Source organism: Cyclopterus lumpus, chromosome 24, assembly GCF_009769545.1.
Source record: "Cyclopterus lumpus isolate fCycLum1 chromosome 24, fCycLum1.pri, whole genome shotgun sequence".
NCBI classification, from domain to species: domain Eukaryota; kingdom Metazoa; phylum Chordata; class Actinopteri; order Perciformes; family Cyclopteridae; genus Cyclopterus; species Cyclopterus lumpus.
In genome coordinates, this window is record NC_046989.1 from 18,294,724 (window position 1) to 18,306,485 (window position 11,762).

The 11,762-nt window shown below is 45.5% G+C and overlaps 1 protein-coding gene across 1 annotated transcript; it reads right to left on the reverse strand.

The window, feature by feature from the left end:
• Window positions 1-2,123: 2,123 nt before the first annotated feature.
• Window positions 2,124-2,873, reverse strand: LOC117727807 (neurofilament heavy polypeptide-like). Its single transcript, XM_034528318.1, is given in 3 exon segments — window positions 2,124-2,415; window positions 2,418-2,448; window positions 2,763-2,873. Coding segments are annotated over 3 exon segments (378 nt in total). The 3' UTR covers window positions 2,124-2,179.
• Window positions 2,874-11,762: the final 8,889 nt, after the last annotated feature.

Below are 11,762 nucleotides of genomic sequence, written 5' to 3' on the forward strand. Positions count from 1 at the left end.
CGGACTCTGTTCATGAGGGTCAGTGGGGACCCAGACTCTGTTCATGAGGGTCAGTGGGGACCCGGACTCTGTTCATGAGGGTCAGTGGGGGACCCGGACTCAGTTCATGAGGGTCAATGGGGACCCAGACTCTGTTCATGAGGGTCAGTGGGGGACCCGGGCTTCAATCTTTCTTGCTCTTCAGGGTCCTTGAAGCGAACAAGTCCTAAAGGGACGGCAGATTTCACCCAATCACCTCTCAGCAGAGCAGATGATGGACTGCAGTCTGCCCTGGTCCTGGTTAGTGGCTGCAGTACCAGACACTGATGGAGGAGCAGAGGATGGACTCAGTGATGGAGGTGTAGAAGTGCACCATCATGATCTTTGGCAGATTGAATTTCTTCAGTTGCTTCAGGAAGAACATCCTCTGCTGAGCCTTCTTAGTGATGGAACTCATGTTCAGGAGACGAGTTAGAGGAAGACGAGTTAGAGGAAGACGAGTTAGAGGGAGACAAGTTAGAGGGAGACTAGTTAGAGGAAGACAAACTTAGAGGGAGACAAGTTAGAGGGAGACTAGTTAGAGGAAGACAAAGTTAGAGGGAGACAAGTTAGAGGAAGACGAGTTAGAGGGAGAGGAGTTAGAGGAAGACGAGTTAGAGGAAGACGAGTTAGAGGGAGACGAGTTAGAGGAAGACGAGTTAGAGGGAGACGAGTTAGAGGGAGACGAGTTAGAGGGAGACTAGTTAGAGGAAGACTAGTTAGAGGAAGACAAGTTAGAAGGAGACTAGTTAGTGGAAGACTAGTTAGAGGAAGACAAGTTAGAGGGAGACTAGTTAGTGGAAGACTAGTTAGAGGAAGACAAGTTAGAGGGAGACAAGTTAGAGGGAGACGAGTTAGAGGAAGACGAGTTAGAGGGAGACGAGTTAGAGGGTAGAGGGAGACGAGTTAGACGGAGACGAGTTAGAGGAACACTAGTTAGAGGAAGATGAGTTAGAGGGAAACTAGTTAGAGGGAGACTAGTTAGAGGTAGACTAGTAAGGGGAAGACGAGTTAGAGGGAGACGAGTTAGAGGGAGACGAGTTAGAGGGTATAGGGAGACGAGTTAGACGGAGACGAGTTAGAGGAAGACTAGTTAGAGGAAGACGAGTTAGAGGAAGACGGTTTAGAGGAAGACGAGTTAGAGGAAGACTAGTTAGAGGAAGACAAGTTAGAGGGAGATGAGTTAGAGGAAGACGAGTTAGAGGAAGACAAGTTAGAGGGAGATGAGTTAGAGGAAGACGAGTTAGAGGAAGACTAGTTAGAGGAAGACGAGTTAGAGGAAGACTAGTTAGAGGAAGACGAGATAGAGGACGACGAATTAAATGAGGTGACTGTGTCTGCCTCCCGGACTGAAAGTGGAAGCTGGTTCCATAAAAGAGGAGCTTGATAACTGAAGGCTCTTGCTCCCATCCTACTTTGTAGGACTCTAGGAACCACAAGTAGCCCCGCATTTAGTGAGCGCAGCTCCCTAGTGGGGCACTATTATAATTAATGCATTACTGCATTAAATATAATACTGTATAATACCTGTACAATAATTACATTCTGTAAAGATGCAGTTTCTGATCATCAAGAGCTATTGTATTCATAATTTATAATTTTGAATACAATTTTGTAAAAGATTTTTTTTTTTTTTTAAAACAAAAGTGCAAAAGTGCTCAGACTTTCCTGAACATAGAAATGTCTCCTCTTTCTTTAAGTTACGCTGACAAGGTCAATACGTTTTTAAAGTAATTTGACTATACTGGAAATTCCAGAACTGGAAGCAACTAAAATATCTGGGTGAAAGAGTAAAAGTATACAAACAAAAAAAAGAAAAATTATTTGAACTGCTGGAGTCTTTCCCTAAAAAATCTTCTTCCTGGACTGGAGTCTTCTTCCTGGACTGGAGTCTTCATTCTGGACTGGAGTCTTCTTCCTGGGCTGAAGTCTTCTTTCTGGACTGGAGTCTTCTTCCTGGACTGGAGTCTTCTTCCTGGACTGAAGTCTTCATTCTGGACTGGAGTCTTCTTCCTGGGCTGAAGTCTTCTTTCTGGACTGGAGTCTTCTTCCTGGACTGGAGTCTTCTTCCTGGACTGGAGTCTTCTTTCTGGACTGGAGTCTTCTTCTTTGCACTGGAGTCTTTTTCCTTGACTGGAGTCTTCTCTCTGGACTAGAGTCTTCATTCTGAACAAGAGTCTTCATCCTGGACTGGAGTCTTCTTCCTGGGCTGGGGTCTTCTTTCTGGACTGGAGTCTTCTTTCTGGACTGAAGTTTTCTTCCTGGGCTGGGGTCTTCTTTCTGGACTTGACTGGAGTCTTCTTTCTGGACTGGAGTTTTCTTCCTGGACTGGAGTCTTCTTCCTGGACTGGAGTCTTTTTCCTGGACTGGAGTGTTCTTCCTGGACTGGAGTCTTCTTTCTGGACTGGAGTCTTCTTCCTGGACTGGAGTCTTTTTTCTGGAGTGGAGTCTTCTTTCTGGACTGGAGTCTTTTTCCTGGACTGGAGTCTTCTTTCTGGACTGGAGCCTTCTTCTTTGCACTGGAGTCTTTTTCCTGGACTGGGGTCTTCTTTCTGAACTAGAGTATTTTTCCTGGGCTGGAGTCATCTTCTTTGGACTGGGGTCTTCTTTCTGAACTAGAGTATTTTTCCTGGGCTGGAGTCATCTTCTTTGGACTGTAGTCTTCTTTCTGGAATGGAGTCTTCTTTCTGGACTGGAATCTTCTTCCTGGACTGGAGTATTCTTCCTGGACTGGAGTCTTCTTTCTGGACTGGAGTCTTCTTCTTTGGACTGGAGTCTTCTTCCTGCACTGGAGTCTTTTTCCTGGACTGGGGTCTTCTTTCTGAACTAGAGTATTTTTCCTGGGCTGGAGTCATCTTCTTTGGACTGTAGTCTTCTTTCTGGAATGGAGTCTTCTTTCTGGACTGGAATCTTCTTCCTGGACTGGAGTATTCTTCCTGGACTGGAGTCTTCTTTCTGGACTGGAGTCTTCTTCTTTGGACTGGAGTCTTCTTCCTGGACTGGAGTCTTCTTCCTGGACTGAAGTCTTCTTTCTGGACTGGAGTCTTCTTCCTGGGCTGAAGTCTTCTTTCTGGACTGGAGTCTTCTTTCTGGACTGGAGTCTTCTTCCTGGACTGGAGTCTTCTTCCTGGACTGAAGTCTTCTTTCTGGACTGGAGTCTTCTTCCTGGGCTGAAGTCTTCTTTCTGGACTGGAGTCTTCTTCCTGGACTGGAGTCTTCTTCCTGGACTGGAGTCTTCTTTCTGGACTGGAGTCTTCTTCTTTGCACTGGAGTCTTTTTCCTGGACTGGAGTCTTCTCTCTGGACTAGAGTCTTCTTTCTGAACAAGAGTCTTCTTCCTGGACTGGAGTCTTCTTCCTGGACTGGAGTCTTCTTTCTGGACTGGAGTCTTCTTCTTTGCACTGGAGTCTTTTTCCTTGACTGGAGTCTTCTCTCTGGACTAGAGTCTTCATTCTGAACAAGAGTCTTCATCCTGGACTGGAGTCTTCTTCCTGGGCTGGGGTCTTCTTTCTGGACTGGAGTCTTCTTTCTGGACTGAAGTTTTCTTCCTGGGCTGGGGTCTTCTTTCTGGACTTGACTGGAGTCTTCTTTCTGGACTGGAGTTTTCTTCCTGGACTGGAGTCTTCTTCCTGGACTGGAGTCTTTTTCCTGGACTGGAGTGTTCTTCCTGGACTGGAGTCTTCTTTCTGGACTGTAGTCTTCCTTCTAGACTGGAGTCTTCTTTCTGGACTGGAGTCTTCTTCCTGGACTGGAGTCTTTTTTCTGGAGTGGAGTCTTCTTTCTGGACTGGAGTCTTTTTCCTGGACTGGAGTCTTCTTTCTGGACTGGAGCCTTCTTCTTTGCACTGGAGTCTTTTTCCTGGACTGGGGTCTTCTTTCTGAACTAGAGTATTTTTCCTGGGCTGGAGTCATCTTCTTTGGACTGGGGTCTTCTTTCTGAACTAGAGTATTTTTCCTGGGCTGGAGTCATCTTCTTTGGACTGTAGTCTTCTTTCTGGAATGGAGTCTTCTTTCTGGACTGGAATCTTCTTCCTGGACTGGAGTATTCTTCCTGGACTGGAGTCTTCTTTCTGGACTGGAGTCTTCTTCTTTGGACTGGAGTCTTCTTCCTGCACTGGAGTCTTTTTCCTGGACTGGGGTCTTCTTTCTGAACTAGAGTATTTTTCCTGGGCTGGAGTCATCTTCTTTGGACTGTAGTCTTCTTTCTGGAATGGAGTCTTCTTTCTGGACTGGAATCTTCTTCCTGGACTGGAGTATTCTTCCTGGACTGGAGTCTTCTTTCTGGACTGGAGTCTTCTTCTTTGGACTGGAGTCTTCTTCCTGGACTGGAGTCTTCTTCCTGGACTGAAGTCTTCTTTCTGGACTGGAGTCTTCTTCCTGGGCTGAAGTCTTCTTTCTGGACTGGAGTCTTCTTTCTGGACTGGAGTCTTCTTCCTGGACTGGAGTCTTCTTCCTGGACTGAAGTCTTCTTTCTGGACTGGAGTCTTCTTCCTGGGCTGAAGTCTTCTTTCTGGACTGGAGTCTTCTTCCTGGACTGGAGTCTTCTTCCTGGACTGGAGTCTTCTTTCTGGACTGGAGTCTTCTTCTTTGCACTGGAGTCTTTTTCCTGGACTGGAGTCTTCTCTCTGGACTAGAGTCTTCTTTCTGAACAAGAGTCTTCTTCCTGGACTGGAGTCTTCTTCCTGGGCTGGGGTCTTCTTTCTGGACTGGAGTCTTCTTTCTGGACTGAAGTTTTCTTCCTGGGCTGGGGTCTTCTTTCTGGACTTGACTGGAGTCTTCTTTCTGGACTGGAGTTTTCTTCCTGGACTGGAGTCTTCTTCCTGGACTGGAGTCTTTTTCCTGGACTGGAGTGTTCTTCCTGGACTGGAGTCTTCTTTCTGGACTGTAGTCTTCCTTCTAGACTGGAGTCTTCTTTCTGGACTGGAGTCTTCTTCCTGGACTGGAGTCTTTTTTCTGGAGTGGAGTCTTCTTTCTGGACTGGAGTCTTCTTCTTTGCACTGGAGTCTTTTTCCTGGACTGGGGTCTTCTTTCTGAACTAGAGTATTTTTCCTGGGCTGGAGTCATCTTCTTTGGACTGGGGTCTTCTTTCTGAACTAGAGTATTTTTCCTGGGCTGGAGTCATCTTCTTTGGACTGTAGTCTTCTTTCTGGAATGGAGTCTTCTTTCTGGACTGGAATCTTCTTCCTGGACTGGAGTATTCTTCCTGGACTGGAGTCTTCTTTCTGGACTGGAGTCTTCTTCTTTGGACTGGAGTCTTCTTCCTGGACTGGAGTCTTCTTTCTGGTATGGAGTTTTCTTCCTGCACTGGAGTCTTTTTCCTGGACTGGGGTCTTCTTTCTGAACTAGAGTATTTTTCCTGGGCTGGAGTCATCTTCTTTGGACTGTAGTCTTCTTTCTGGAATGGAGTCTTCTTTCTGGACTGGAATCTTCTTCCTGGACTGGAGTATTCTTCCTGGACTGGAGTCTTCTTTCTGGACTGGAGTCTTCTTCTTTGGACTGGAGTCTTCTTCCTGGACTGGAGTCTTCTTTCTGGTATGGAGTTTTCTTCCTGCACTGGAGTCTTATTTCTGGACTGGAGTCTTCTTCCTGGACTGGAGTTTTCTTCCTGGACTGGAGTCTTCTTTCTGGACTGGAGTCTTTTTCCTGGGCTGGAGTCATCTTCTTTGGACTGTAGTCTTCTTTCTGGACTGGAGTCTTCTTTCTGGACTGGAATCTTCTTCCTGGACTGGAGTATTCTTCCTGGACTGGAGTCTTCTTTCTGGACTGGAGTCTTCTTCTTTGGACTGGAGTCTTCTTCCTGGACTGGAGTCTTCTTTCTGGTATGGAGTTTTCTTCCTGGACTGGAGTCTTATTTCTGGACTGGAGTCTTCTTCCTGGACTGGAGTTTTCTTCCTGGACTGGAGTCTTCTTTCTGGACTGGAGTCTTTTTCCTGGACTGGGGTCTTCTTTCTGGACTAGAGTCTTCTTCCTGGACTGGAGTCTTCTTTCTGAACTAGAGTCTTCTTTCTGAATTAGAGTCTTCTTTCTGGACTGGAGCCTTCTTCTTTTCACTGGAGTCTTCTTCCTGGACTGGAGTCTTCTTTCTGAACTAGAGTCTTCTTCCTGGACTGGAGTCTTCTTTCTAGACTGGAATTTTCTTCCTGGACTGGAATCTTCTTCCTGGACTGGAGCCTTCTTCTTTCCACTGGAGTCTTTTTCCTGGACTGGGGTCTTCTTCCTGGACTGGAGTCTTCTTCTTGGACTGGAGTCTTCTTTCTGGACTGGAGTCTTCTTCTTGTACTGGAGTCTTCTTTCTGGACTGGATTCTTCTTCTTTGCACTGGAGTCTTTTTCCTGGACTGGAGTCTTCTTTCTGGACTGGAGCCTTCTTCTTTGCACTGGAGTCTTTTTCCTGGACTGGAGTCTTCTTCCTGGACTGGAGCCTTCTTCTTTCCACTGGAGTCTTTTTCCTGGGGTCTTCTTCCTGGACTGGAGTCTTCTTTCTGGACTGGAGTCTTCTTCTTTGCACTGGAGTCTTCTTCCTGGACTGGAGTCTTCTTTCTGGACTAGAGTCTTCTTTCTGACCTAAAGTCTTCTTCCTGGACTGGAGTCTTCTTTCTGGACTGGAGCCTTCTTCTTGTACTGGAGTCTTCTTTCTGGACTGGATTCTTCTTCTTTGCACTGGAGTCTTTTTCCTGGACTGGAGTCTTCTTTCTGGACTGGAGTCTTCTTCTTGGACTGGAGTCTTCTTTCTGGACTGGAGTCTTCTTCTTGTACTGGAGTCTTCTTTCTGGACTGGATTCTTCTTCTTTGCACTGGAGTCTTTTTCCTGGACTGGAGTCTTCTTTCTGGACTGGAGCCTTCTTCTTTGCACTGGAGTCTTTTTCCTGGACTGGAGTCTTCTTCCTGGACTGGAGCCTTCTTCTTTCCACTGGAGTCTTTTTCCTGGGGTCTTCTTCCTGGACTGGAGTCTTCTTTCTGGACTGGAGTCTTCTTCTTTGCACTGGAGTCTTCTTCCTGGACTGGAGTCTTCTTTCTGGACTAGAGTCTTCTTTCTGACCTAAAGTCTTCTTCCTGGACTGGAGTCTTCTTTCTGGACTGGAGCCTTCTTCTTTCCACTGGAGTCTTTTTCCTGGACTGGAGTCTTCTTTCTGAATTGGAGTTTTCTTCCTGGACTGGAGTCTTCTTCCTGGACTGGAGTCTTTTTCCTGGACTGGAGTTTTCTTCCTGGACTGGAGTCTTCTTTCTGGACTGTAGTCTTCCTTCTAGACTGGATTTTTCTTCCTGGACTGGAGTTTTCTTTCTGGACTGTAGTCTTCCTTCTAGACTGGATTTTTCTTCCTGGACTGGAGTCTTCTTCCTGGACTGGAGTTTTCATCCTGGACTGGAGTCTTCTTTCTGGACTGGAGTCTTCTTCCTGGACTGGAGTCTTCTTTCTGAATTGGAGTTTTCTTCCTGGAATGGAGTCTTTTTCCTGGACTGGAGTTTTCTTCCTGGACTGGAGTCTTCTTTCTGGACTGTAGTCTTCCTTCTAGACTGGATTTTTCTTCCTGGACTGGAGTCTTCTTCCTGGACTGGAGTTTTCTTTCTGAATTGGAGTTTTCTTCCTGGACTGGAGTCTTCTTCCTGGACTGGAGTCTTTTTCCTGGACTGGAGTTTTCTTCCTGGACTGGAGTCTTCTTTCTGGACTGTAGTCTTCCTTCTAGACTGGAGTCTTCTTCCTGGACTGGAGTCTTCTTCCTGGACTGGAGTTTTCATCCTGGACTGGAGTCTTCTTTCTGGACTGGAGTCTTCTTCCTGGACTGGAGTCTTTTTTCTGGAGTGGAGTCTTCTTTCTGGACTGGAGTCTTTTTCCTGGACTGGAGTCTTCTTTCTGGACTGGAGCCTTCTTCTTTGCACTGGAGTCTTTTTCCTGGACTGGGGTCTTCTTTCTGAACTAGAGTCTTTTTCCTGGGCTGAAGTCTTCTTCTTTGGACTGTAGTCTTCTTTCTGGACTGGAGTCTTCTTTCTGGACTGGAATCTTCTTCCTGGACTGTAGTAATCTTCCTGGACTGGAGTCTTCTTTCTGGACTGGAGTCTTCTTCTTTGGACTGGAGTCTTCTTCCTGGACTGGAGTCTTCTTTCTGGTATGGAGTTTTCTTCCTGGACTGGAGTCTTATTTCTGAACTGGAGTCTTCTTCCTGGACTGGAGTTTTCTTCCTGGACTGGAGTCTTCTTTCTGGACTGGAGTCTTTTTCCTGGGCTGGGGTCTTCTTTCTGGACTAGAGTCTTCTTCCTGGACTGGAGTCTTCTTTCTGAACTAGAGTCTTCTTTCTGAACTAGAGTCTTCTTTCTGGACTGGAGCCTTCTTCTTTCCACTGGAGTCTTTTTCCTGGACTGGAGTCTTCTTTCTGAACTAGAGTCTTCTTCCTGGACTGGAGTCTTCTTTCTAGACTGGATTTTTCTTCCTGGACTGGAATCTTCTTCCTGGACTGGAGCCTTCTTCTTTCCACTGGAGTCTTTTTCCTGGACTGGGGTCTTCTTCCTGGACTAGAGTCTTCTTTCTGAACTAGAGTCTTCTTTCTAGACTGGATTTTTCTTCCTGGACTGGAATCTTCTTCCTGGACTAGAGCCTTCTTCTTTCCACTGGAGTCTTTTTCCTGGACTGGGGTCTTCTTCCTGGACTAGAGTCTTCTTTCTGAACTAGAGTCTTCTTTCTGGACTGGAGCCTTCTTCTTTCCACTGGAGTCTTTTTCCTGGACTGGAGTCTTCTTTCTGAACTAGAGTCTTCTTCCTGGACTGGAGTCTTCTTTCTAGACTGGATTTTTCTTCCTGGACTGGAATCTTCTTCCTGGACTGGAGCCTTCTTCTTTCCACTGGAGTCTTTTTCCTGGACTGGGGTCTTCTTCCTGGACTGGAGTCTTCTTCTTGGACTGGAGTCTTCTTTCTGGACTGGAGTCTTCTTCTTGGACTGGAGTCTTCTTTCTGGACTGGAGTCTTCTTCTTTGCACTGGAGTCTTTTTCCTGGACTGGAGTCTTCTTTCTGGACTGGAGCCTTCTTCTTTCCACTGGAGTCTATTTCCTGGACTGGGGTCTTCTTCCTGGACTGGAGTCTTCTTTCTGGACTGGAGTCTTCTTCTTTGCACTGGAGTCTTCTTCCTGGACTGGAGTATTCTTTCTGGACTAGAGTCTTCTTTCGGACCTAGAGTCTTCTTTCTGGACCAGATTTGACTATACTGGAAATTCCAGAACTGGAAGCAACTAAAATATCTGGGTGAAAGAGTAAAAGTATACAAACAAAGAAAAGAAAAATGATTTGAACTGCTGGAGTCTTTCCCTAAAAATTCTTCTTCCTGGACTGGTGTCTTCATTCTGGACTGGAGTCTTCTTTCTGGACTGGTGTGTTCTTTCTGGACTGGAGTCTTCTTTCTGGACTGGAGTCTTCTTCCTGGACTGGAGCCTTCTTTCTAGACTGGGGTCTTCTTCCTGGACTGGAGTCTTCTTTCTGAACTAGAGTCTTCTTCCTGGACTGGAGTCTTCTTTCTGGACTGGAGTCTTCTTCTTTGGACTGGAGTCTTCTTCCTGGGCTGGGGTATTCTTCCTGGAGTGGAGTCTATTTTCTGGACTGGAGTCTTCTTCCTGGGCTGGGGTCTTCTTCCTGGACTGGAGTCTTCTTCCTGTACTGGAGTCTTCTTCCCTGCAGTAACAAATAAAGAGGAATGTGTTACTGATTCCTATTAGAAACACCACAATATTTTTTCTACTATTGATAACACCGCATAAATGGGCAACCGGCCCACCGCCCAGTGTTCTGTGTTGACAGTGAACAGCAGAAATAAACATGAATTCTAAAATAGAGTGATATCTTTATGGAGAGTATACAAGGTACAATGAATTAAGAGTCTCCCCTGGTATCAGTTGTTGTGTCTTACTCGATTATGTCCCTGATGATTGAAGGACTCTTTCCTTGGACCATCTTGTCGGTCCTTCTGCTCAAGTGGACTTTGGCAGCACATATTATTGTAGCAGTAGTACCCTAGTATTGTAGCAGTGGTAGGGTAGTATTGTAGCAGTAGTAGGGTAGTATTGTAGAATTGGTAGGGTAGTATTGTAGCAGTGGCAGGGTAGTATTGTAGCAGTAGTAGCCTAGTATTGTAGCAGTGGTGGGGTAGTATTGTAGCAATAGTAGGGTAGTATTGTAGCAGTAGTAGGGTAGTATTGTATCAGTAGTAGCCTAGTATTGTAGCAGTGGTAGAGTAGTATTGTAGCAGTGGCAGGGTAGTATTGTAGCAGTAGTAGGGTAGTATTGTAGCAATAGTAGGGTAGTATTGTAGCAGTAGTAGGGTAGTATTGTAGCAGTAGTACCCTAGTATTGTAGCAGTGGTAGGGTAGTATTGTAGCAGTAGTAGGGTAGTATTGTAGCAGTAGTACCCTGGTATTGTAGTATTGTAGCAGTAGTAGGGTAGTTATGTAGCAGTAGTACCCTACTATTGTAGCAGTAGTAGGGTAGTATTGTAGCAGTGGTAGGGTAGTATTGTAGCAGTAGTACCCTAGTATTGTAGCAGTAGTAGGGTAGTATTGTAGCAGTAGTATCCAAGTATTGTAGAAGTAGTAGGGTAGTATTGTAGCAGTAGTACCCTAGTATTGTAGCAGTAGTACCCTGGTATTGTAGCAGTAGTACCCTAGTATTGTAGCAGTAGTAGGGTAGTATTGTAGCAGTAGTACCCTAGTATTGTAGCAGTAGTAGGGTAGTATTGTAGCAGTAGTACCCTAGTATTGTAGCAGTAGTACCCTAGTATTACAGCAGTAGTACCCTAGTATTGTAGCAGTAGTAGGGTAGTATTGTAGCAGTAGTACCCTAGTATTGTAGCAGTAGTACCCTAGTATTGTAGGAGTAGTACCCAAGTATTGTAGCAGTAGTACCCTAGTATTGTAGCAGTAGTAGGGTAGTATTGTAGCAGTAGTACCCTAGTATTGTAGCAGTAGTAGGGTAGTATTGTAGCAGTAGTACCCTAGTATTGTAGCAGTAGTAGGGTAGTATTGTAGCAGTAGTACCCTGGTATTGTAGCAGTAGTACCCTAGTATTGTAGCAGTATTAGGGTAGTATTGTAGCAGTAGTACCCTAGTATTGTAGAAGTAGTAGGGTAGTATTGTAGCAGTAGTACCCTAGTATTGTAGCAGTAGTAGGGTAGTATTGTAGCAGTAGTACCCTGGTATTGTAGCAGTAGTACCCTAGTATTGTAGCAGTAGTAGGGTAGTATTGTAGCAGTAGTACCCTAGTATTGTAGCAGTAGTACCCTAGTATTGTAGCAGTATTAGGGTAGTATTGTAGCAGTAGTACCCTAGTATTGTAGCAGTATTAGGGTAGTATTGTAGCAGTAGTAGGGTAGTATTGTAGCAGTAGTACCCTAGTATTGTAGCAGTAGTAGGGTAGTATTGTAGCAGTAGTACCCTGGTATTGTAGCAGTAGTACCCTACTATTGTAGCAGTAGTAGGGTAGTATTGTAGCAGTAGTACCCTAGTATTGTAGCAGTAGTAGGGTAGTATTGTAGCAGTAGTACCCTGGTATTGTAGCAGTAGTACCCTAGTTCTGTAGCCGTAGTAGGGTAGTATTGTAGCAGTAGTAGGGTAGTATTGTAGCAGTAGTACCCTAGTATTGTAGCAGTAGTACCCTAGTATTGTAGCAGTAGTACCCTAGTATTGTAGCAGTAGTACCCTGGTATTGTAGCAGTAGTACCCTAGTATTGTAGCAGTAGTAGGGTAGTATTGTAGCAGTAGTACCCTAGTAT